General features: G+C 40.9%; 1 protein-coding gene across 16 annotated transcripts in view; it reads right to left on the bottom strand.

Annotated features, from left to right (window-relative positions):
- The window catches only part of MYLK (myosin light chain kinase), a 191,623-nt gene that overhangs the window by 59,912 nt on the left and 104,074 nt on the right, over positions 1-27,637 (bottom strand). For 8 of the 16 annotated variants that reach the window (XM_083404929.1, XM_083404941.1, XM_083404943.1 and 5 more), the window contains 5 exons: positions 21,718-21,858; positions 20,055-20,252; positions 16,651-16,897; positions 10,784-10,858; positions 9,339-10,378 (listed from right to left, as the gene is read on the bottom strand). In XM_083404929.1, coding sequence (XP_083261055.1) covers positions 9,339-10,378; positions 10,784-10,858; positions 16,651-16,897; positions 20,055-20,252; positions 21,718-21,858 — 1,701 coding nt within the window. Of the gene's footprint in view, positions 1-9,338; positions 10,379-10,783; positions 10,859-11,107; positions 11,349-16,650; positions 16,898-20,054; positions 20,253-21,717; positions 21,859-27,637 lie in introns of those variants that run through there. The other 8 variants (XM_083404939.1, XM_083404944.1, XM_083404931.1 and 5 more) reach the window with 3 other exon arrangements.

Here is a 27,637-nt window from a genome sequence, read left to right as displayed (position 1 = left end):
TGAACAGCAATGGCAAAAAAAGTTCAACCAGAAACCACAGTGGAACCAAAACAATTAAGACATGTGCCGGTGGGCCATCATCTACCTTCTCTGAACAAATACTGTCTGTAATCAGTCATAGAACAAAATGTACTTTTTAAAGCTTAGACATTTTGGGTATGGTGCCAAATGCCAGGGTAAAGAGGTACATCTTCAGCATATAACAAAAACTACATAATGAAGATGCCACACACACCTCTGTAGAGAGTGAATTTCAGAACTGTATGGCTGTACTGTTCATATTTTAAGAATGAAGGCATTTTTATTCTTTAAAATGACTCTATTGTTTCAGATTGTTTTTATTTAAGAACATTAGAGGTCCAGAAGAACAATAAACTGTGGTAGAGACTGGTATATTGCTCCTTTCCGCTTTACACATAATGTTTCAATCCTATTCCCAATCCCATTTTGTCTATGCACTGAAACTCTATGCGCCTTCTTCTCAAGTCATGACCATCAAAGCAGGGAGAGAAAAACTTTTATTGAACTACAACTTCCTTCATCAAACCCAACAGTCCCATGCTGGCTGGGGCTGATGGGAGATGGAGTCCAACAACCTCTGTAGGGCCCTAGCTTCCTCACTCCCTGCTCTAGAACAATTGCGTTTTGTCACAACAAACCTACCACCAATTTATGAACTTTAAAGGCTAATGAAGCCAAGAGAGTGTTGATTATACGCCACAGTGCACATGTAATAAAAGAATGATGAGGTAGAATGTTATCTTTGGACATGTGTTTGAAATCTGTCTTGAATCATGCACAAGTATTCCTCTTAACTAGATATACAAACAAAAAGCAAGTCGGATATATTTACTAGAGACATGAAACTTTCCAAAGAGGGTTTTGCTTTCTGTGACTTAGGCAACTGCTTCATTCCCTGAGATGGGAGGCCAAATGTCTCTCAATGAAGCATTTGGTATTTCCTCTACAAAAGCCTCCACTGACCTCCAGAGATGAGATTCTTTTCTCATAGTTCTGAGGAAGGCTCTGTCTGGAGACTTCCACTGGGAATTCTGAATTTTTGGCACCTTACAAAATGAAATCCCAGGAGGGAAAATAACAGGATCGCTGTAAATGTTGACCTCTCCCCGCCCCCGAACTGTTTATATAGCTGTCAGCCAACTGTGTGTCATAAAGTTTACATGTCTATGTGAAGAAAGCACTGCAATGCATAGAGTATTAGACACAAAAACGTGTTCAGAATGCCTATAACTGGAAACTTGTTGGAATATCCATGGCAATACTGTGGGAAGGATACAATTGTCTGGAGAGTTCAGAGGCTTAAACACTTTAAGACACTCTCCCTGGAGTTTGGGGCTTATGTGGAGATGTTTGGTTTAACCAAAATAGCACAAACTTGGCAAAATATTTATGGTTCTTGCCGCATGATAGCCAGTGAACTTCAAAACAAATATGCAGAGCCTCAAAACAAGGATAGCTCCTATATTTTACTTTCCTATCTTTGTCAGCAAAACATATTTCCCTCTGTTCCAGCTGCAATAACTCAGTTCATGTACCCTGAGCAGTTTTTAAAAGGCAGCGGATGCCAAAAAGGATGCTGAAATCTGGAAGTCAATTAAGTCTGGGGCGAAGAAGTAAACAACTTTGTGGATTTCAGCTTAGCCATCTTTACTGCTTTAGGGCCAGTTTAGACTTTATTGCTGAAGCATATCCATGTTAAAATGTAGCATGCATTAATTTCTACTATGTAACATAGGGTTCAGCTGCATACCGTTGTGTTAACTTATGTACACTCTGAGACCAGAACTAGGGTAAATCCCTCTATTATGAGGATGAATCTTCATAATGGACACATGATGAAAAATGTATATTACTGGTAGGGGTGACAGATCCAGATTGCAACAACAGATAAAACATGTTGAGTTTGAAATTCAACAGTTAGGTGGAAGCTGAAGTAACCATAGATGCTTCCTCTTTTTCCTCTACTGATGTTTTCATCCATCCTTCCTTCTTGCCTGCAGTAGGGAAAACATGGAGTCTTGCGCGGTGCCAGAGACAGGCAGATGAAAGGCCAGGAGATGAACAACTAGCAGCAACTATGGCTACCCCAGTTCCTACCTTAATGGTGCATCTGGAAAAGGTTAAGTGCATGTTCTCCAGATTGAACACTAGCAATCATCATAGGGGACACAGCTTATATTTATTCCATGAACTCATTTCTACTATATCAGGCATCCCCAAACATCGGCCCTCCAGATGTTTTGGGACTACAACTCCCATCATCCTTAGCTAACAGGACCACTGGTCAGGGATGATTGGAATTGTAGTCCCAAAACATGGAGGGCCGAGTTTGGGGATGCCTGTACTGTATCATAGGAAGCATTCCCAAAAGCAACAAGAAGTATTCTTAAATCTATCCACCCACTTAAAGTTTGGGGGCAGTTGTATTATCCTTCTGCTGATTTCCAAAGTACTTAAGATCAAGGAGAATAATATCTGCTCAGGAAAACTGAGAACATCAAAGAAATGAAAAAAACCCAAGGTCGCACAGAAACCTCTCCTACTAAGAAATCATATTTAAATGTAAGCAGAATTATTAGAATGAATTGTATACAATCACAACAGCCAGCCAATGTTTCAAAGTAATCACTTGCATATCAAAATGTGTAGTAGGACTATAACAATATCATTATCTTCAATAAGACAGCTATGGCACTTTCCACTGTCAATCCATCAAGAGTGTAGCATTCATAGTCCACCTATGCTGTATACACAGATCCAATAAGGCACCCTCCATATATTGGACTCCACCTCCCATCAGCCACAGCCAGCACAGCCAGCAACAAGGGGTCATGGGATTTGTATTCCAACGACACCTGGAAGGCACTAGGTTGGCCACCTCAGGTTAGATTAATGCGTAATTGTTGCCTGTTAAAATTTGTGCTGTCATCTGCTCAGCTAACTATGATTTCTTTAACCATATATGTTAGTGGAGTAATCAATTAATTGGCCAACTAATCCCACTGTTACAAAGCAGTCTTAATTAGAACCAATAAAAAAAAAATGAAAGGTTGGGATGAGAGCATCAACGACAAGCCTAAAGCCTGATTCTGAAGAATATTTTTCTACAGAGGACATTGGGCACAAAGAATACACTGACAGCTCCAAAATAGCTCTGTAAGAATTAAATCCATTAAGGTGAGTTAACCCCAAGCAGCATTAACTAGTCTTCTCTCTACTGCACCAACCTTTTTTTTTAGCAGAGGACGAACAGGCAGATTATCTTCAAAGATTATTAAAAGTTGCTCTTAGATTGGCTAAAACAATAGCTGTACACGGCTCAAAGACTAAGTAGGCTTCCCTTTCACCTCACCAAATTCCAGGATAAGTGGGCATGGATACAGTGATGCAAGATAGTGAGCCTACAGTTGTGTTTAATCACAGTAGTTCATTATAAAAAGGGTGCGTAAGAGAGTGTGTGAGTGATGTATATATTGCCATGTGCAAGGATTCCCTGGTCACTAGAGGGAGGATGAGTGAATCTGTCCATTTTGATTTCCTTCAGTTTCTGTTTTTTCCGATCTTGCATTGCAATCTCCACATTTCCGAATTACCTTGTGAAATATTTTAAACAAGTCCTCATCAGCAAAATTCACCAGCATTTTAGTATAGATTTCTCTATACCATGGGTAGGCAAACTAAGGCCCGGGGGCTGGATCCAGCCCAATTGCCTTCTAAATCCGGCCCACAGATGGTCTGGGAATCAGCATGTTTTTACATGAGTAGAATGTGTATTTTTATTTAAAATGCATCTCTGGGTTATTTGTGGGGCACAGGAATTTGTTCATTTAAAAAAATATATATAGTATGGCCCCTCACAAGGTCACTACACTACACTACACTACACTACACTACACTACTATACTGCCTAATTTCCCCCTTTTTGGCAAAGCAATAGAATGCATTTCTGATGTGATCTGATGTGATGTGATATATATATATATATATATATATATATATATATATATATATATATGAGAACTCTTTACCCTATTATATGGATTGCAGTGCATTTTTGTTGGCTGGACAACTGCACTGCAGAATTCAGAGAAGTGCAAATGTTGAAGGATGACTGTGTTTTGATTCTCAAATTGTTCAAGGAAGTGTGAGTTAGATAGGTGCACTTTTAAAAGTAAACAATCAAAACTCACCCCCCTTCCCTAATTAGAGGTAAACTTAAAGCTTCTGATATCAGGGTAGTTCAGCTAGAATACAATAGGAAAGGCTACATAAGGCTAGCCTTTCAGTGATGCAGTTGATCACTCCTACCAGTAGATTGACATCTCCTGTACTATTACAGCAAGGTTTAAGGATTTAAGCTGGTTGAAGAATTACAGAGTTGCTTTTCCTTTTCCTGACCCAGCTTTTTCTTCTCTTCTGTACCACAAGATCAAACTTTTCAATAGACAGACAGACAGACAGACAGACAGACAGACAGATCCAAACTTTTGCAACTCAGATTCAACTTTCCTGCTTATGGGGTAAGCAGCTTTCTAGGAGGATTTGCCTGCTTGTCTCAATGGGGGAGAGTTTCACAGTTTAGCTGTGAAACTCACAGACAAATAGAGTACAGTGGTGCCCCGCAAGACGAATGCCTTGCAAGACGGAAAACCCGCTAGACGAAAGGGTTTTCCGTTTTGGAGGTGCTTCGCAGAACGAATTTCCTAGGGGCTTGCTTCGCAAGACGAAAATGTCTTGCGAGTTCCTGCGATTTTTTTCCGCTCCCCACCCCCTTTTTCTAAGGCACTAAGCTGCTAATAGCCTTTTAGCAGCTAATCCGCTAATCCCTTAAGCCGCTTAAACCGCTAATAGCGCTAATCCGCTAATGGGGTTGCTTCGCAAGACAAAAAAACCGCTAGACGAAGAGACTCGCGGAACGGATTCTTTTCGTCTTGCGAGGCACCACTGTAGTAAGAAAAAGGCCAATTCCCATTGCATGGAAACAGATCAAAGAAAGGATTACATTTCAATGGGGAAATTCAAAGTGAAAATAAATTCTCCTAATGTATACATATGTAAGGCTGGTGAAAAGGGGAGCCAAAGAGAAGTACAATAAAGCCATACCAAAAAAGACTATTGCAATGAAAGAAAGTATGCCAGTGAATTCCACTGAGTCAGCGAGATGCCAAAAGATGCCAAAAGGATGAGAATTATATTGTTTCTGACTGCACTAAGGATAGACCCTGCACAGCCAGTCAAATGAGACAATACTGGGCCAGATGTAGTCTGACCAGGAACAAGGCAGCTTCCATAAGCGATATTGGCAGCACTAACCCTATTTTTTCTAAGCAAGGCACTAAAGAATAAGCACAAATCAAAGTGACCACAAAAAAGATTTCACAAAGCAATTAATATGCTGAACATTTTTCCTTTGATGAATCCAGAAAGATTCAAATTTCTCTCCTCGACCACAAAGAACTTGGAATGTGAAGTATAATAGCCATAACTCTTGTTTTGAATAAACAGAGAGATTGAAGAAAGGTTGACACCTTTCTGAAATAAAATTATATTGATGTCCCACTTTTCAATGCATGCTTATTTGTTCTCTCTCTTATTCTAGAATCAATAAAACTTTGGTTTAAAGGAAAAGTTAAAGTGCTGACAACTTCACTCCTCAAATGTTCAAGTTAAGGAGCTCACTTTAGCTGATGCAGATGCCTTTATTTGTGCTAGGTTACAAATTAGCTTTCATTCAACCATACTTTTGGGATGTTTCTTCTGAATGTCAGAGGATAATGAAACTCAGGCCGCTATAAGATGGGTGGCCATGTAGCTGCAAAACTCTAAATAAAACGGCCCTCTGCTTTCCCTATAAGCTGTCATTTGAGAGAATGACATTCATTAGAAGTGATGGGTTCTATATAAATTGCCAAAAATTTAGTACTGTGACAACTTTGCCATTTTTAAACAAAATTTTTAAAAATGTGGACAGATTATACCCTTCACCACGTAGATCAGGCATAGGCAAACTTGGCCCTCCAGATATTTTGGGACCACAATTCCCACCATCCCTGACCACTGGTCCTGTTAACCTGGGAACATGGGAGTTGTAGTCCCAAAACATCTGGAGGTCCGAGTTTGCCTATGTCTGACGTAGATGCTCCATTACAAACTCACAGTGAAAGGAACACACCATCTTGAATTTATGATGAATACAATTATCAGGCTAAGGATTAACTGATGTATATTATCATCAGATGTGAGTTGAACCTTGCACTGTAAGTCAGATAGAATAGCTAATGGAATGTTTACCTTTAGGACAGTAACCTATGAACTACACATTGGAAAATTCAGTATACAATTATAAACAAAAAAATTGCTATTTATAACCATTATTTCCATGTCATTCTGTTGCCAGGAACTGAGGCTGTATCTCAAACCCACAGCTGGGCTCATATGTAACATCCAGTTAACCCACTCTGAGCATTAGCCTGTCCTGAGCACAGGGGTGGTTTTAAAGTGGAAGCACTGCAAAGCAACTGCAAATGGAAGCAATTTCACAAGTGCCTGGCAAGTTGATGCACATACTAGCCTGAACAGTTATCAGCACTGAGTTGTCTAATGATACATTGCTCTTCTCAAACCACTGCACCCTCAGGTACAAGGACACTCAGCTTAACACCTAGTTCTTACTAAGGTGATAAGCCTATGCCTGGGCTGTACCATCACAGATTGCCTGCAGGGGCTCACTTGATAGAAAGCTCTTCCATACACATTTTCTTCCTTCAACATAAAATACAGTAAGGATTATAGCTTAGCCTCCCAGATATCTAGTTTTCTATATGTATGTGTGTATGACTGAATCGGCACCTGAAGCGGCACAGCCCAGGTACAGATTTACCACCTCATTGAGATGTAGGGACACTGTGATTTAAAAAAGGAGACTTAAAATAAAACATTATTGTTAGAATTGTTATTGATGAATATATATATATTTATAAATAAATATTACGGTAGTCTGTTTCCAACTTTAAATTCAGTGGGGGGTTTCCACTAACAGAAGACGGAAGAGGATTTTCGGCATTTCCCTCAGCACCCCCTGAACATCTTTTCTGGAGAATACCCCAACCCTCTAGAACAGAATTGGGAGGCGATGCAGCAGCAGGGGAAGAGGAGGAATCAAAGAATAAGAATAAGTCCCCCCTCCTTCTTCTGTGAGCAGAAACTTACACTGGAGCAACTGCACTAGGAGGACCAATTGGATTCCGCTCATTATGGTTACGTCAGAGTAACTATCACCATCTCCACCATCACCTGGTTGTTGTATTTCTCTGACAAATTACTGCACGTTTCAGAGAACTAAACTTTTAGGTGATTTGTGGCTATCAAAATATAATAATGTGGTAAACTGAAGGAAGAGTTTCAGTTTCCATCAACTAAGTCCTACTCAGAGTAGGACTTAATGGAATTAAGTTAATCTTGAATATTAGCTTCAATAAGTCTACTTTGCACAGGACTAGCATTGAATACTACCATTTATTACTACAAGTTCACTTAGGCAATGTCTCTGGCTTCTTTTGCAGTTCAGCAACGAGGAAAAACACATCACTTCCTGCTAGAACATCAAAATTGGGTCTCATCAAATTCAGTAATACATAGCATTCCTCTTGTTATACTGTCACACAACATGACAAGACAGTTGTTTTGCCAAGGCCTGTGCAGAACAGCAAAGGTATAATTCTCTTGGTTAATTCCAGGGCAAAGCCTGCATTCTTTCACTCTGCATCCCAACCGATGTGCAGCTACCATCCAGGGACAGTTTGGTTGGGCATCTTCCCCGCCACATAGCCCACTAGAGGGTCCACCTCTAGAAAACCGCAGCTATGTTGCTCCTGTTCCTTCCTGTTACCATCTGTTTCCTTGCACCCCCACTCTTTGGTATGAGCAGCTCAGTAGCAATAGCAATGGCAAACACAGACACAGGAATGTGGAGGTAGACCACATTGCTCCACCTTGCTCGAGGATTTCCAGGGTTTCAGACCAGGAAATTCCCAGTCTTTCTTAGAGATGCCGGAGATGGAACCTGGGATCTTACGATTGCAAAGCACCAAGTTAACACGAAGAGTAGCTGCTACCTGCTTGTTCAATCACCAGCCTTCTACCTGACAAACTAGCAGCAGCAGCAGCTATGGCAATGGGGAGGATGAGGCCCCACAGAAAGAGGGCCCACATTTAAAGCCCGACTGACCTTAGCTATTGTGAGGAAAAGGCACTATGCATCTCCTCAGAAACTCATTTTTATTACTGGTGTTGTTTTAAATGTGTACCAATTTTCCTACTCCCCACAACCCAACTTGTTCCAGTGATGAACAATTGTATTAAAAATGGTGGTTGCAGGACCCAAGCCCTCATGAAGTTCGGGTGAAATGAGGCCTCAAGATAGTTCCAATTTAAAACATTAACCTGTAATGGTGCTTTGTGACTTGGGCACCTGAACAACTTTGATTGGTTAAATCCATTCTGCATGCTCCAGGTATCTGTGGCAATTGCCATATCCATCTCCCTCCCTCCCTCTGTGAAATATCAGCATATACACAGTGTGGGCTAAATTGTTAAGAATCCTTTGCACTAAGCATTCCTAACTCTTATGCAGAGAATTGGACTAGAGAACTTTTGTGTCACCACTGACCCTAAAAACAGTACGAAAACAGGATGTTCTGTTCAAGAAAGCATTTCCTGAATTCTGGTATGCTACTACTAGTATCAAAATTATTTAAAACATCTAAGTTGAACATACTAAGAGTCAAGTCATTTACACTCTTATTTCAGAGGATTCCTTTCCAGGCTTCATTTCCAGAACATGTTTTAAAGTATAATTCTACCCCAAACTCATTTATTTTCCTTCCAAAGTTCCCACGACTCAGCAAGAGTCATGCAAAATTTTTCACGTAATAGGAGAATCATATCTGAATTTAGATACTGAAATTGATATGATCCCCTTGCTATAGACCAGTTTCCAATTAAATACTCATTAAGTAGATACTGTAATTCAGAATCCTAAAACCACATTTAAATATAACTTAAACAAGAACGGAAGACGATTCAGCTTGCATCTGCAAGTTGTTAGATGCTGATCTGCCAGAAACATGTTTAATAAGACTATTCCTTGTCCCCAGCACGCCAGCAACAAACACATCTGGAATCAATTACAGAGTTAGCACTAAAATAGTGATATACATAACAAGTTAAAAAGAGCAAAATTTACTTAACAAAAATGAAAGAAGTAGGCTATAACAGCAGTGAGCCACACGGCTGCCTTGCTGTTTGCATCATTTTACCTTCTTGAGAGAGGACAATGAACTTCGACGATTTGATAACTTTCCCATCCAGGGTCCAAGTGACAGCAGCAGGTGGATCTGAGGAAACCTGACACTGCAAGATTAATTTGTCACCTTCTACAACATGAGTATCCTGTAGCTTTTCGGTAAATGATGGTGCTGTTCCCTTTGGCTGCTCTTTTTTGTTATCCTCTACTTTCTCTTCAGTTATTCCTCCATCGACTACCGGTGGGCAACCACCTTTGCAGTTGTTGTCATTCTTATCCTCTTTCTCCTTCAGTTTGGTATGTGGCAATTCAGAGTTGGTTCTGGCAAGCTGGGCTTCAGAGTTAACGCTAGCATTCTGTGTTTTAGATGTGGGGCTAGCATCCTTGGCTTCTGAAACAGTGATAGCATGTGGTATTTTAGAGCTGGCATTCTGGGTGTCCAGTGCCTTGGATACTGGTGGGTTTTTGGAGTTGGCACTTGCATCGGCCACTTTGGGGTGGGTGCTGGGTTTCTGCACATCCGGGATAGCGTTAGCATTTTGGGCTTGAGCACCAGGGTCACCATTCTCAGTTGGTGCTTTTTTCTTAGCGCCAAGCACAGACCTAAAATCTGGGGTAGCTGGCTTTGGGGCAGGTGCCTTCTCTGGAAAGGAAGGTTTGGGGGCACCCTTTTTTGCCAGCACCGCACGGAAGTCTACCTGTTGAGGAGCATGGACTTTCCTTTCCTCTTCCGACAAGGTCTTGGGCTTGACCTGCCGCTGCAGGTTAGCACGGAAGTCCATCTGTTCGGCTGGAATTTCTTTCAGCTCCTCCTCAGAAAAACTTTTGGTGTTGACTTTCTTTGCCAAAATGTCGCGGAAGTCAATCTGTTCAGCCTCCTGCTGCCTAAGCTTCTCCTCTGTACTCTCCCGGGTTTCTACTCGCCTCTTGAGCACACCCCGAACGTCCTCCTGCTCTTCCTCAACTTGCTGGACTTCACCAGTACTCTTTCTGAAGTCTCCAAATGTCAGTGCATCATGATTATCAGCATCTCTCTGTTCCGTCTGCCTCCCACTGCAAGCAGAGAAGGGTTGCAGGGAAGGGGAGGGAGAAGGGGAGGGAGAAGAGAAAAAGGGCAAGCAAAGAGTTGGTTTAAAATATCAAGGAACCACCTTAGAGCCAGGACAAAATATGTTTATAGAAGAGAAGGCTGATTAGAAGAACTTGCTCCATTAGTTAACTGCATCACTGATGACTTCAGGAACCATATAAGGCTACACACATGCAAAAAAATAATAAAATAAAAATGTGCTCCACAATGGCTTGGTACAGTTTGCTTCAGCTGTGTGATGAAAACAATTTGTTGGGTCACATTTGGGGATTAGGCTGAACAGCAGCCAGCTTGAGTCTAAAAGGTAAGAGAATTAGCAAAGCAAAAAATAGAACCCACCCATGTAAGTCCCTGGGAATTGCACTTACTCTCTGTGTATTTCTCCTGTGGAAGTTTCTTTCAGCATCAAAGACACCTGACAGCTGCATTCTCCAACTTGGTTTCTGAAAAAGTTAAAATCAGAAAGTAAACTGAGCAAACCACATACCCAAACCACCCAAACCCAACCCTCACTATGCTTGGTTTCCCCCCGCACCCAGCCCACTATCCCAGTAAACATCCAAGTTGCTATCACTGTCTAAAAACAAACAATATTCCCCACCCCTGGAACTTTTATCCCTGCTTGAAAGGCACACTGAGTCATTGCTAATGAGCTTCAAAATAAAGGCTGTGGGGGGGGGGGGGTGTTTTACCTCCAAAACAAGCAACCTGAAGGAAAATAAATATCAAAAGTTGTGAACTCCAAGCAAGGGAAAAGCACTGTTTTGCAATGCTTAAAAAGTTCTCCAAGCCTTGTCCCTGTGTTTGTTTATACAATACCAAGCTTTTAACTTTCCTAACACTAAGATATTAAAAGCAGGGACCCCTCTTCCCTTCCCCACCCCCTCTTCTCCTTCCCTTGCAGATTGTTTCAGTCTGTGCATGTTTATATTCAAAAAATCAAAAAAATAAAAGTGTCACCATATATGGTGCTGAGCACTTATTCTTCCTTTTGCAGAGGAATGCCAGAGATGCCTGTTGGAAATGACTCCCATTAAAGAAGTCATTAAAATACTTTCCCCTTTTCCCAACCCGCCCCCAACCATGTTATGCTTCACAGAAGATACATCTTCAAAATGGCTCATCTCCCCCAAGAGATGCCAAGTGGGGGAGGGGGGAAGCAACACAGATTTTATGGCTTCAGGCAACTCTATAAACAATGCTACTGCATTCATTTAAAAGAAAAGAAAGATGGACTGGCCCTTTGCCAACAGTTAAAAGAAGGAGGAGATATTTTATCAGAGGGTGGATTTTTAAGGGTTTCCCACTATAAGCCCAACCCCATGACTAGCCTGGAAGGTTTTTCTTTTAATTAATATTATCTGAAAGATTTATCTCTCTGGAAACATTCTCAAGGCACTGGATGTAGAAATAGGAACATGAGAAACTCCTGGAGTATTCTTTTTTAACCGAATCCCATTATGTTTTCAAAATGAATGGGATTTAGCAGAACCTTCAGAACAGAGACATTTGACTAAAATCAACCTGCTGAACATTTTATTTTAGATGTGAATCGAGCCACTATCTTCTACACCCACATAATCGGCTTAGACCATACGATCGAAACCAGGGATGGAGAACCTGTGGTCCTTTTAAGTCCAGCTCCGATCATGTCTGACTATTGGCCACACTGGCTGGGGCTGTGAGGGCAGTTGGGAATTGGAAGCAATGTCATCTGGAAGCTCAGCACAGGCTGCAAATAGGTCTATTCAGAACTAGATTCAAGTCATTTTAAATCACACTGATGGCATGTTTACAGCTAGGCAATTTGGAATGCAAACTCAAGCTCAACACAGAACACACCAACCTGTTTGCACAAAATACTTTGGTCATTTGCAACCCATTTGGTGCCTGATCATCTGCTCTACAGATAAAGATCACTATTACGGGAAAGCAGGAACCCTGAAGCTGCCCATTTATAAGTAGTACCTGGACAGCAACCTGGTCTCAGCTTTCCTCACTGTGGTGAGATGTATAGTATTTTTAGTTAAATTGTACCATTTCTTTCTAAATTTGCATGTCCATGTACACAATTTTAATGCAAATCTATCCCCTTTTTTGTGAAGCAGATGACATCAATTTGGAAGGGGTAGCTAATGCCCAGGGAAGACAGATTCAGGATTCAAGAAGACCTTAATGGTTTGGAGAACTGGGCCCAAAGTAACAGGAACAAACATAGTTGCACAAATATAAGACGTGGGACACTTGGCTTGTTAGTAGTGCATAAGAAAGGGATCTAGGGGTCTTAGTAGACCACAAGTTTCACATGAGTCAACAGTGTGATGCAGCAGCAAATAAAGCTAATGCTGTTCTAGGCTGCATCAACAGCGCCCAATCAAGGGAAGTTATAGTACCACTCTATTCTGCCTTGGTTAGATCACAACAAGAGCACTGTGTCCAGTTCTGGGCACCACTTTAAGGAGGGTATTGACAAGCTGGAATGTGTGCAGTGGTCTAGAAACCAAGCTGAGGGAATTGGGTATGTTTAGCCTGGTGAAGAAGAGACTGAGAAGATAGCCATCTTCAAATATCTAAAGTGTTATCACATGGAAGACAGAGCAAGCTTGTTTTCTCCTGCTCCAGAGGGTAGGACTCAAACCAATGGCTTCAAGTTACAAGAAAGGAGATTTTGACTAAACATCAGGAAGAACTTTCTGATGTTAAGAGCTGTTCAACAGTGGGACAGACTCCTTCGGGACGTGGTGGACTCTCCTTCCTTGGAGGTTTTAAAGCAGAGGTTGGATGGCCATCTGTCAGGTATGCTTTAGTTGAGACTCCTGCATTGTAGGGGGTTGGACTAGATGACTTTCAAGGTGCCTTCCAGTTCTAAAACTCTATGATTCTATGAACCTTCAAAGCTAAATTAGATTCAGTTTTAAATCTCTTCAACACAGCTTCACTTTCTATTCTAAATCCAGCAAACACAACAGATCCCATCAGTCCACTAACTGCAGTCCCACCTCCTCTTCCTAGACATTCCATACTGAATATGTAAGGTGGAAACTTCAAAAAAACAAGCAAACGAAAACCAAAAACGTGTACCCACAGAACACTGAATTGGGGCAGTAAAATTTAAGATGTAACCCTAAGACTACAATACTTCCCTGAAAGTAAAGCCCCCACAGTAGAACTTACTTCCTAGTGAGTTCCATGCATAGGACTGGGCTGCACAGGAAACTTTTGTATTTAACTAAAACTAAATAGGTAGCACAAGACAGTTTGTTTAAAAGTTATCCCAGGCCAAAAAAAGTCACGTAGGTTAAACAAAATCAAAAATATTAACCGAATAAGGCAATACATCTAAGCACAGTAAATAGCGTGTAATGATATTATCAGTATGAAGCTGTGCCACTGCTTTTCTTAAGACCATACCAGGGAATATACTTTAGCATTTGATCAGCCTTGCCTGGAGGAAAAAGAATCTGAACATGAGTTGTTTTCCCCCCAGTCAAAAACATTTAAGTTGACACAATGTTTAAAGAACATACCTAAATTCAAATCCTACAAAAGTGGTGAATGGATCCATATGTGGGCAAATAAATGCTGTGCAATACTATAAACTGCTTTGATAGGCTTTTGCAAACAGCACAGAGTTCTTTCCACGCTATACCAATGAATTAGGGGTGGTCAGAAGGCAGACTGGGATCTATTAGATTTCTGGATGATTTGCAGTAACTTTTCAAAGATTTCTGACTCTCAAACTTTAACAACAGCAACAAAAAAACCTGCTTTCCCCCTCCCCACAAAAGGACAGGCTGTTACTACAGTTCAAGGATTCTAACTCAGATGTACATGTGCAGTTATATATTCAAGTCATTCCAGGGAATGGCTCATGGAGTGTGGTAAATAAATGGCTCTGCTCCTTGATCCACTACTCTGCTCATGGCACTGGTTGGTGAACCTCAGGGTTCCAGTTTTTTTAAAAAATGAAGCCAGGTCTGCAAGCCTAAAGTCTGTCCATGCCAAAAGAAGTATATAAAAACAAATTTTTGACCTGCAGTCCATAAACATTTCAAACAATTTTGTGAAGCAGCGAATCCCCCTGTTTGTATTATGGGAAATTATCAGGGCAGAATGCCCAGTTTGAGCCACCTACTATCACGCACAACAATGTTATGCATGCCTTTCCCCCTACCCTGAGTTTAAAAAATAAAATAAAATCAGCCTAGACAGTCTGCAAGCCAGAGCAGAATTAAGGGGGGGGGGGAGAGCACACTCAGCCATTTAACCCTTTCCTTGCCTCTTATTTTCAAGACAAAATCTCCTACCGAAAGGTTTTTCACCTGCAGGGGGGAAGGCAAGAGATTACATCTTTACCTGTATCTCTGTCACTGAGGGTTAAAAAGCCACTTTGGAAAGTTACTCTCACCAGAAAAAAATGACTGCCTGATTTTCATTTGTTAATAAAGGAATGGGGAGCAGAAGAATAAAAACAAATAACCCCACATTCTGTGTAGTTTGAGCCTTAAAGATCCAATGAAAGCAGGCCAATGTGAAAAGCAGGCTATGAAAAGGCAGCAACTGCGAAATGCTTGCAACATAGCAAGCCTGGGCCAAACATCAATGGCTGCTACAAATATAAACATAATTTATATATAAACATAAACATATATTATAGTTCACATTTAGGGCTACATTTCATGTACACAATTTATAAATGTGAATGACGCGGGTGGCACTGTGGGTTAAACCACAGAGCCTAGGACTTGCCGATCAGAAGGTCGGCTGTTCGAATCCCCGCGACGGGGTGAGCTCCCGTTGCTTGGTCCCTGCTCCTGCCAACCTAGCAGTATGAAAGGATGTCAAAGTCCAAGTAGATAACCATGTCATTACCGAGGAGGCAGGATTAGTCGTTGTTTGAAGACTATCCCTACCTCCGGGTCTGGCCTTGACCGGATGGATACTGGAATCAACAGGGGAAACCCACATGACCTGAAGGTGTTGCTGTGTAATGCCAGGTCAATGATGAATAAAACCACTGCCATCCACGACCTGATTGTGGATGGAGGATTTGACCTGGCATGTGTGACAGAGACCTGGTTGGAGGAAGCAGATGGGCCTGTCCTTGCCGCTGCTTGCCCACCAGGTTTCTCTTACGCACAGCAACCCAGGTCATGTGGCCGGGGAGGGGGGTGGTTGCAGTGATTTTTAGGAAGTCACTAGCTTGCACCAGGCGTCCTACTGGGAAGATCCAGTTTTCTGAGTGCATGTTCTGGAAGTTGGGCAACAGGGGCAATACAGGATTCCTTTTGGTGTACCAACCTCCCCACTGCACCAAGGATTCCCTGTCCGAGCTGCTTCAGGTCGTGGCAGATTTTCTCCTGGAATCACCTAGTTTGGTTGTCCTAGGGGATTTTAACATCCATGCCGACACAACCTTACAAGGGGTTGCTCGGGACTTTGTGGAAAGCATGGCATCCATGGGGCTGTCCCTGAATAAGTTTGGCCCAACTGATAGTCATGGACATGCCTTAGACCTGGTGTTCACCTCTAGTGACGTGGGTGATCTGACACTAAGTAAAAGCGAAACAAAAGAAGTGCCATGGTCAGATCACTCGGCCCAGTATACCTGAAGGAGCGTCTCCACCCCCATCGTTCTGCCAGGACGCTGAGGTCCAGCGCCGAGGGCCTTCTGGCGGTTCCCTCATTGCGAGAAGCAAAGCTACAGGGAACCAGGCAGAGGGCCTTCTCGGTAGTGGCGCCCGCCCTGTGGAACGCCCTCCCATCAGATGTCAAAGCGATAAACAACTACCTGACATTCAGAAGACATCTTAAGGCAGCCCTGTTCAGGGAAGTTTTTAATGTGTGATATTTTAGTGTATTTTTGGTTTCTATGGAAGCCGCCCAGAGTGGCTGGGGAAACCCAGCCAGACGGGCGGGGCACAAATAATAAATTATTATTATTATTATTATTATTATTATTATTATTAGGTACCGCTCCAGCGGGAAGGTAAACGGCGTTTCCGTGCGCTGCTCTGGTTTGCCAGAAGCAGCTTAGTTATGCTGGCCACATCACCCGGAAACTGTACGCCGGCTCCCTCGGTCAATAAAGCGAGATGAGCGCCGCAACCCCAGAGTCGGTCACAACTGGACCAAATGGTCAGGGGTCCCTTTACCTTTACCTTAAGTGGCCTAGAAATGGCATGCATAAATAAATAAATCTGTTTAGCCCCGTATAACTTTGCACTTGACGTACCTGAGTTGTATTTCGTACTGCCCAATATGAGAAGGCTGTACATTCCTTATAATCAATGTGAAGATGTCTTCATTTTGCAGGAATTCACATCCTGCTCCTGGCATCACTTCCTGCCCATCTTTGAACCAATGAACCATGGGGAAAGGATCTCCAGCAATGGCACAGGAAATAAGGACATTCTGCCCAGCTTCTGCTATCACTGATCTTGGCTTGCTAATGAACCATGGCTGAATGCCATCCTGAGGCTCTGGAAGAAAAATAAAGAAAAAAGAAAAAGCTGAAAGAAGTAATAGAGGAGGGTGTGATTCAAAATATAAACAGCTAAGTGGATTAATTCAACCTGAAGTTACTATTTTAGGATTCACATTAATTTACTGTATTTACATCACATTAATTTACATCATTTCTTCTTTTGTACACAGCACAGGTGCTTCATCATGCAGAGAGAGAGCTATCCTATGTGCATAAAGTCATAGTCTAGCACATCCAACCTAGCATGTGCTGGTAGTGCAAGCCCAGAATCAAAGTTCTTTCCCTCCCAAACCAACACTGGAAACTCTGGTAGCCATTCTAACCCAAACAACATTAAGCCTCGATGGATCTGAGACCAGGATCCATCTGGCTCAGCAAAGTCTCATCAGCATTTGAACACCAATTTGACTCTCTCACACTATTGCAGAACATCATATTGGGCTATGACTGAAACTAGTTGTTCAGGAGTGCGCCTGTTAGAATTACTAAGGTAGAAACACAATGAGTTCAGTAAAAAAAATAGAAATAGAAATTCTTATGCACATGAACATTTCCTTCTTTCCTTTTTCTTCCTTTCTCCATTTTTTCTTCCTTTCAGGCAAAGGAGATGGACCCACCTGCTGGCCATGACCACAGTGGTTGTATAAAATTAATCTGACTCTGAATGGAGAGAAAAGTGTCACCATAAGAAATAGTGAAAGTAGGTGAACATGTCTTAGATTTGATAGCCACCATGGATTTGAGCAGATTGACTTTAATTGTAGTAAATAATTCATTTAGAAATTCTGCCTTCTTGTCTGTGCTTTCAAAGGTTGACCACCGGTAGAGAACACCTATGTCAAAAGACCAGAATTGCTACCCTCATTTGAATTACTTTCCACTACCACCTTGGGAATATCCAAAGGGTTAAACTCTCCATTTCAGAATCTTAATGCTGTTAATCTTCAGGTTGCTGGTTCCTTTCTTATATTCAGAGGAACTAAGGAATGGGAAAAGTCAACATCTGAAATGTTATGAAAATCAAACATAGGCACCTTAAGTTCTGAACAGCAACTCACAACACTGAAGCAAAAACTATTTGGGATTACACATAATTAAGTCAATGGAGGGAAATAAAGCTTGGGGCCTTAGCTAAGGGTATCTCCCTTTCTTCTACTAGTGAGTACAGCCATCACAGGGAGATTTATCTAGGGAGAATCAGCCTTCTTTTAAGGGCTTGTTTGTATTTGCAGATATCCACTATTTTTATGATCCTAGCAATAAAAGCCAGAAGAATGTCTGGTTTCTGAACAAGTTTTCCAAGGGTCCAAAGTTTAAGTTAGGAAGAAAAACAACATGAATTTAAGTGCCATTTAACAGAATTATTGCACGGCCTCTAGTATAGGGACAGTAAAGAACAATATATTCGCCTTTAGACCAATTTTTATTTCCATTGTGTCTAAGAAAATTTACATACTACTTGATTGTAAAAAAAATCCTCTAAGTGATTTACCAAAATATGAAATAAAACAGTAAAAACATAAAGATTTTCAGAAAATTTAAAGATGTTCAGAAAATGTTAAAAAATGGCAGTAGCTAAAAAAAAAGTTAAAACACAGATAAACTGTTTGCATTAAAAAAATGCCTAAATTAAAATGTTTCAAGCAGGTGACAAAATGAATACAACAAAGGCACTGCTAATCCTCATCCTCCCAACGTTTACCCCAAGCTCCCGTCTCTTCTCACAGCTTGCCCCAAGACCCCCTTTGCCCCAAGACCCCCTTTCACTGATGCCACAGGCAAGGGGGTTGGGAAAGAAGAGGAGAAAAGCACACTTCTTTCTGTTGGTGGTGGCCTACCCCACTCACTCTGCTCACCTGCTCATTCGCACACTATCTTCCAAACCAACCTGTGGCAGCCCCTGGAGGAGAGCAGGACGGCTTGTAAAGTGTGAGCCACACTCATCTGCCTGCCTCCAGTTACCTTCCGCTTGTCCCTGCTTGCTCACCTATCTGCCTCCACCTCCTGCCTGCTGTTCTGTCCTCATGGTGCAGTCGCCATGGCCATGTATCAGCAGCCACATGAACTGCAGTGTGACGACATTTTTCCTTACAAAAATATAGTACGGTGATATAGTGGTCTACAAATATTTTTATAAATATATTATTTCCAACAAGCATCATCTGTGCAGTTACCTTACCGAGCACTCCTTTTAACTCCTCTTTCCCCTCTGATACTGATGTAGAGTTTGGTTTGGTTCCCCTATCTGCATTTTTCTGTCCACAAAAAATTCATGGCAATCACTCATTGTGCTCCTTAGTGGCTTGGCTACACTTCCCTTTTGGATTAGTTCCTCATGCTCACTTACGATAATATCAAGGCTGTTTCCGTATAAGCTGGGCCAAGCAGATTTCCAGAAATTTTAAACTTTAAATCCTAAAGAAATACTTGATCCTGTCAACCATGGTGAAATTGAACACCTCCAATAATACTGTGTTACTCCCCACCCTATCATCCATCCATCCATCCATCCATCCATCCATCTATCTATATTGTTACTTTATCCACAAAGGAGAGGATCCACAAGGCAGAGACATAACAGTGATACAGATGAATGCAGACTGTAACTTGATCTTAAAATGCCATATTAATTATTGACAGTCTGCTAAGTTTCTTGAAGTGTAAGAAAAAGTGTGGCTGGATCAGACCAAAGGCACATCTAGTCCATCATCCTGTTCTCACAGCGGCCTACCACAGGCAGGACACAAGCATAATAGCAATTTTCTCCTCATGCTCCCAGCAAATGAAATTCAGAGGTATGCTGTCTCTGGTACTGAAGATAACAGTCATTTATTGTCTTATCCCTGGCTTATTATTGACACTCATGTGCCTAGCTTTCCAAAATTTTTGCAGACGCAATCTATAACCTTTACATACATCCTTATATTCTGATTTTATACTCTGCTATACTTTTCCTGGTTTGGAGATTAGAGTAGATTTTTAAATATGCAGAATTCTTGAGAAAGTTATGCAGAAAATGAAACCACAAGGGGAAAGTTTGAATTCTCTCCTCTCTCTTTGAAACTGTCATTCATCGGGTACAGCAGAATGCTTTCCTGTGTCGCTGTCACAAATGCTAAATAATGCTGAGAAGGACAGAAAAGAATGATTACCTTGTACAGTTAGTGTTGCTTCAGTCTGAATTTCTCCTAAGTCATTCCAAGCCTCACAGGTGTACTTTCCAGTATCCTCAGGGAATACCTCCTGGATATACAGGCTATATTCATTCCCCTTCTTCTCAAAATGAAAATCCTCCGTTTCCTGGATTTCTTTCCCATTGTGCAGCCAAATTATTTCAGGAGGCGGGTTAGCTGAGCCACAACAAAACACAAGGCTTTGAGATAAACCATAAGCAACAACGGAAGCGTGCGAGCTATTCTACTAGGCCAACTGCAGTCATGAGATAAGGAGGAACAAACAACTCACTTTGACTTCCTTTTGCATAGGTTTTTAAAATAGACCTATTCTCAGCTACATTCAGGTAGCTCAAAATTACACTGAGGGCATATTGCATATAATGGCACTTAGGTTTAGCTATTTAACAACCCTCCTGCTGGCCTATGCTTTCCTGTGAATCCAGGAGCCACAAGTCTCTGCACCATCTTTCATCTCTTATCCTCGGCTCTACTTTCCCCATACTAGGATGGCCATGTGTACTTCTTTACAGGAGGCAGTCCTCTATTGAAAGATCAGTGAGAGGACAGTCCACTATTTGATGGTGTCCTCTATTTGAAGGGTTGTCCAGTCCAGCTGCTGAATATCGATAAAGAATCCCATGAAGGGAGGAGGCCTGAAGTAGTCCATTCTCAGTCTGCATCCAGACAGCAGGCTGAGCAGGTACACAGCTCACCTGACAACAGATTCTCCGTCCCTCTGTATTGTTATTTTTATTTACAATATAATATTTATTTCTAAATTTGCATCTATCCATGTACATTAATTTTATGCAAATCTGTGCTTCAGAAGGGGTGATGCACATATTGCCGTCCTGCCCTTCTTATGGAAATGTCTGCAGCAAAATCTATATAATAGCATATGCAGAAGTAGCATGTAGTCTCTTTTTTGTGCTTTCCTCACTATGGAATTGTCAGATTCTAGCCTACTTTACAGCCCCATGGTAAACAATGACATTCCCCCCACCAAAAAAAACTTCCACTTCCTCTGCAGTCGCACATGCACCCACATAAAGACATCCACAATTCTGGTTTTCCAAAGCACACCAGATGTAATAAATTCCAGATAAAGATTTCTCTATAGCCTCCTTTTTACACATTTTAAATGACTCTTCCCCACTCCGCAGACAGTGGCTGGAAATACCATCCACTGCACTTTCTTTAAACTCTATCTGTTCCATGCAGATGGAAGAAGGGTTTATAGGGAATTTTTTTTGTACTTTCCACTGGGCTGTGGGTGGGTTACAGCACTGGCCTTAAAACATACCATATGTGGCAGATAATGCCCCAGTGCAAACTAAAATTAAAACCCCAGCCACACAAAACATATTGTCTGAAAGGACCCTATTGTCTGCCTAATCTTTGAAGTCTTAGGATGGGTTAAGAGCAAAATATGTTTAAAATAAGCAAATTTCTTGAAGATATGCATGAAATTTCCTGACCAGGACAAGCCTCCCTAAATGTTGACTTTCCAAATGTTAGAAGGAAAAACTGGGATATAAAAAAGTGCTTAGAAACGAAGAGGAGAAACTGCTGGGTTAAAGTAGCCTTGTCAAACCTCAAAACAGGTGACTATGATCCATTAATAAGCACTGGCTCTTACCCGAAACTTCTACTGTCATAATCACTTGGCTTCCATCCATCACCTTGAGGTCACTTAGGCCTTTTAGGAAGATTGGAGGGAAGGTTTTGTTGACTGGGGCAGGATGTGCTCTCTGAGGTTTATTTCTGCTCTTCTTTTCTGCTTGAACAAACAAGACAACAGTTCAAATTAGGAAAGACTTGTACAAAGTAATAAACTGCTTTTTAACTGGAACAAAAACGGAATGGGACAGGGACCATTTCCAATGAAAAAAAAGTCCATTGCTATTGTTGATCCAGCAGCAAGAGGCAGTTTTATGAAACAGAGGGTTTTCTTTCTGAAACAGAAGACAGCCCCCTAACATATTTTTTCTGTTGAAAATTCTTTGTTGATTATTATTTTTTAAATGCTATCTTGACTAAAGCTGTGCATCTATTTCTATCATACTTAATTTTTTTGCCTTAAATTCGAATAATGTGGGAAAGAGAGAGAGAAAACAGGAGGGTGGGAGGGTTTTTTTTAAAGATGGTGTAGCTTTTCCCTTTTTATTAGGCCTTTTACAACAGTTTTATTTACCAAAGCTTTTTACTTCCATTGAGAAGTATAGGAGGGAAATATACAATGCCACTGCTCCAGGGGCACATCAGTGAAACAAAATGATTTGGATTCTGTCGATCCACAACCTCTTCCAGGACATTCCTAGCAAATCCCCAGAACACCTAGTTTTTGTCATCTCAAAGTAGGAGAAGCACTAGCTGCAGACCTTTTGGAAGCCACAGGTAGGAGGATTCCAAGGTTAGAGTTCCCTTTTCAAGGAAGGACCTCTCTCGCCACCTTCAGCTAGGGGAGACCTGAAATATCCTGTTTCCCCCTGAGACAGTCACTCAGGAATCATAGGATTGTGACTTGTGAGTATATACTTATAACAATATGAACAGCCACAACAAAGAAAGTTGCTCTCAGAAAACTACAATAGTCATGACTGCTGTGGCATGGCGGGTGGGGGGTGGGACAGGATAGGACACCCACCCACACCAGCATGATCATGCAAATCCCCTTCAGGAAGCAAGGTTGCCTGTGGTCTCTGGCTGAAATCGAATGCTTTTGCCAGCTCCTTTTTATTTTGCAGTAACAGGAAGGAGGGAAGTGGAGGGCTAACCCAAATCTACAGCCTTTAGAACACAATCCTACATAGAGCAATAGCAAGCCCCACAAATACTTAAGAAAATGTTTCCTTGAGTGCATAAATACTCTTCCTCAACACTAACTATATTCACATTATGAGGGGGAGGGAGGTTTAAAATTCCCAATCAGAAGAGCTAAATTGCATTATTAGGTCAATTTGGTTCTAATCTTTAACTGATGTTAAGGTTGAAAAAATATGAATTCCAGACATGGTCTACTTGAAAAGAAAGTAAAGAAACATGAAAAATGAGGCTTTTAAAAGCTTCTGATAAGAGCATGTTAGCAGATATGTACTCAATGAGTGCTATTATAAACATACATGCAATAATGCAACTTACTTAAGACAATTTTATAATGAACAGCTTTAAGCTGGTTGACAGATAAAACACCTGTACCATAGGTTATTCAGTCTTATTGTACTGAACAAAAGGGAAAACACCACTTCTGCACAACTTCTTAACATTTTGAAATCACTTAATGCAATAACACATTTTACCTCTTTCTTATTTATTCAGAATCTATATACCTACCCCATTCAGGCAACTATTTCATACACCTAATGCCACAATATACATTCATTAAAGATACTACAAGGCTCTTAGTCGTCTCTTCTGCTACCAAAACAAAGATCCTCTCTGATTTATGAAAAAAGTATGTTTCCACTAACCATTTGTCATTATTCCTTAGTCTGTCTCGGATGTATTAACATGGGAATATTCCTACTAGCAGTTTCCCAACTGTGCCCTGTATGAAACTCTTCTCATTAATGGATATGTCCATAACTTTCTCTTTTTAATTAAGTGGGATACATGCCATCAAAAATGCTTTGAGGATTAAATTATCCTCTTATTCATATCTAGACATGGTTATATGAAGGGCCAGCAAGAAGATTGGATCCAAATCTCTAGATCAGTAACAGAATCTTAATCTCACTGTAACACAATCTAGGTTTCAAAGAACAGAAAACTGAAGGACTACTTAACATCAGCTACTCTGAGTTGAGGGACAGCAAACCCAAACCCAGTTTCCTGGGTGTAAGCACGACTAACTTCAGTGGGACTTGCTTTTGAAGTAGACATGTATAAAACACTTCCAAAGCTCTAAACATACACAGAACTTGGTAAAATTATGTAACCAATGCCAAAAGACTAGTAGAAAAAGCTCCCATTGGCTTTTATTAAATTCCACATCATGCAGTTGGTATATTCTTATTGACACAAAAAACTCAATGATTTGTACATGCATGTCTTCCTTCTGGTTTTAATCCTATCCCTTCAGATCTTTCAAAAGCTGTAATGACACAAGATTCAGATTTCAAATGGGGGAAATGAGAAGCAGCACTTCCAATTACTGGTCTAAAAAGAGCCATACTTAGCTTGAGAGATTAGAAAAGAGAAAAAAGGAAATTCTATTATCCCATATCCTTTTTTAAAAAAATAATAAAGGCACACATTAATTTCCACACAACATTTCATTTTATATAATGTAGTAACTTGGATCTGAATGAAGAGGTCCAGCACTTCATTTGTGGGCATTATCACAGCAAGTCACACAAACTATGCTTCACGGATGAGCTCCACAGAGATTAAAGTTTTCAAGTGCTTCCTCCTAAAAACAGTTTTCCACGTTTGGAAGTGAGGCTCATCATGCAGAGAAAAAGCAGCCTGCATTCAATCTTAATTGACCTAACAGCATGACTTACACTAAAGTTTCCCAGGACCTTCAGTTTGATGTTTGCTACAAAACCAGAAGTGTAAGTAGTATCACCAAGAAAATGCCCAGCTGAAAGGAAACTGACTCATGTGCTAACTCCAAGATTCCCGTGGTCTATACTAAACAACAACAACAAAATCCCTCCGGGAATCAAAACAAAAAGGAATGCATGAACATGACCACACAGCCTTCCTCCCCATTCAAATATCCAGTGTAAATACACCTTTTTTTACTTAGCCTAACACTTACAGTGTGCATTTTTCACAGTAGAAGAGTAAAAATAAAACAATAAACTTATGGGGGGGGGGAGGGGAGAAACTATTCAATTTTCTGGTATTTATTTTACTTTTGAAGGGCATTTCATGGTGTAATTAGCACTCTGAGTCAAAGTGCAAATCACCCACATATCACATATTTAACTAGTAGCCAATCCACAAAACATTGCTGTTGTCATGATTAACTAAATGGTTAATCTACCCACAGAACCTACTGATGATGGACTTTCTGTTTACGGGGTGGGTGGCAGAGAAAATGGGCTCTATTCAGCTATGTTATATTCAGAGTAGACCCTCTGAAATCAACGAACCAAGCTCATTCATGTCCTTTATTTTCAATTGGTCTACTCTGAATAGGACCAACAGTAGATGCAACCCATTCTTTCCACTACCATAGTCCAAGAAGCGACACCAAGAAGCAGCCTAGATGTTTTGAACTCACCAGTAGGGAGAGTTGCTGTTGCACTCAGGTCCTCCTTGAAGGCTTCCCATGGCCACCTGGTTGACCACTGTGAGAACAAGAAACCTGGACTAGATGAACCCTTGGCCTAATCCAGACATATTCTTCTTATGTTCTTAGGAATTCTTATATATCCTAATTATCATCATTGTAAAAAGTTCATCTCACATATTTCCACAAAAGCCCTTCAAAGGGCCCTTGCATGCTTAGCCTACCAGATGACTGCATAGCCCCTTCTGTTCCATCTACCAGTCTGTGCTGATGATGGTTAACTTAGTAGGTAAGCATTCAATTACATGAGACCATCCCTTAGCCCATATCTAGAGAAGTGCTGTTCTCTGACTTGCAACTTCTATGGTTTCACAAAATCTGTTCCTGTAACTTTGGGGTGCATATTGGCAACACATGGTTTATGGGCATATCTCCATTGACAGTAGTAACTCGTCATTCTCTTATAGTCATTATTAAGTACACTAAAATGGTATCCAAACTGTATGGGGAAGGACTGTTTGTTGTTGTTGTTTTGTACAGCTACCCTTCCCCATGCCCTCTATTTTATCCACGGAACAAAAGATAACATAATCACTGTACTGATTTATCTCAACAGCCTCAGTAGTTTTTCTGAGTTCTGAGAACTGCCATGGGCCACTCTTGTGGCCAAGAATGGCAACATTTATATTCTTAGCTCTTAAATCTCCTGTGAATATCACTACCACCAGCATATCTAGCAAACACAGAAACTCTGAGAAACTGGTCCAGCTTCAAGCTTTTTCTTGAAAGTTGAGGGGGACTGAACTTTTGCTGACACCACTGTAGCTTATTACTGAAACAAGAAAAAGCAAGGGGGAGGGAAATGCATGCTGCTCATAATACTTTAACACTCGATTCAAACTATAATTCACATTTATTTCTAGGTCACATTTATTTCTAGGACTCTTTTAAGCTGGGATTGCCTATTTGCATATTTACATTCAAATGAACTGATACCACCCAATAGCATGAGGCTAACAACCAGCCCTGCAAACAACAAGAGCAGACTGGTTCAAAAGTAGCCAAACAGCAATCTTATTTATTTGTCAGTAAATTCTCATCCTATTTAACTGAGTCTAAAGTGAGTATAATGTGAATAATCTTCTGTAGTGTTTAGTTTCTGGAAAAGATCTAATTATACCAGAAGAATCTGTTTGCCAGAGCCATACAATAATGCAGCCAAATAATGCCTAGCTTGAATCCTTTGCAGACACACATGCTCAGCAACATTGACCATTTATGGTGATTAAAATATTGTGTTGGCTCCGAGTCCAATAAATCAACTGAACTGCAGAAAAAGACTTAACTCACAAAGTGCTGGTTTGCTAAGCTCACAGAGGAGAAATCAAACACAATTATACACAGCCAAGTAGTCACAGAACAGCTTCCAAATAAGATTATATACTTCACAGCGTTCATCTCCATTCTGGTTGACATCCAATCTCCACTTTTTAACAGTGCTTTAATACTTTAATACTGTCAGCTCCATAAAAAGAAAAAACAGCTTCACGGAACAAGAATATAAAATTTATCTGATTTTTTTTTTTAAGTTGCAAAATATAGAAGTCTTGTTATAATCAACATGCACTGATATATTTCTTTCTTTCATGAATACCCTCCTTTCAGCTTTCAATTTTACAGATACAGACAATAAATCTGGAGGCAATTTCTGAAATAAAGTGCAGTAGGGTACACATGCAAACCCATCCAGATTTCTATTAATTAGCTACTTCTTCTTGCTGCCTTAAGTGATATACCTTTTAGACAGAGAATCTTCTCCCCAATTCATAAATATATACAAGACAACCAACAACTGAGCAGGAGCTGCATAGTTGTGTCATTCAACCTGGCTTAAATCAAGAGAAATGCAAGCAACCCAGAAATTGTCATATTAATTGCACCAGCCTCTTCCAACTTAAAACATCCCCCCCCCCCCATGGCTGTAGTCCTTTCAAAACTATGTGATAGCATTTAATGAAGGTATAAAAAATACTCTCTAGCACTGAGTTGAGCTTATTTTAGAAGGATCTGTCTCTTTAAAGGCAGTCCAATATTCAGCGAGTTCGATTTGACTGCAACACTGATGGGGAAATTTGGACATTCCTCCTTCATCTGTGCTCCTTCTTTCTTGATTGGGAGGGGAGAAATAAATGCTTTGCCAGGCCCTTTTTCAGCACTTCCCAAAGCGCCAAGCAGAGGGCTGGGAACAGCCCTTGAGCTGTGATTCTAAAGTACATGACAGCTAGCTGGCTGCTAAAAGTCTGGGAATCCTGAGCAA

Source organism: Podarcis tiliguerta (assembly GCF_965153285.1).
Source record: "Podarcis tiliguerta genome assembly, chromosome: 1".
Taxonomy (NCBI): domain Eukaryota; kingdom Metazoa; phylum Chordata; class Lepidosauria; order Squamata; family Lacertidae; genus Podarcis; species Podarcis tiliguerta.
The sequence above is the reverse complement of the archived record's forward strand: the minus strand, read 5'-3'. Positions and strand labels throughout refer to the sequence as shown.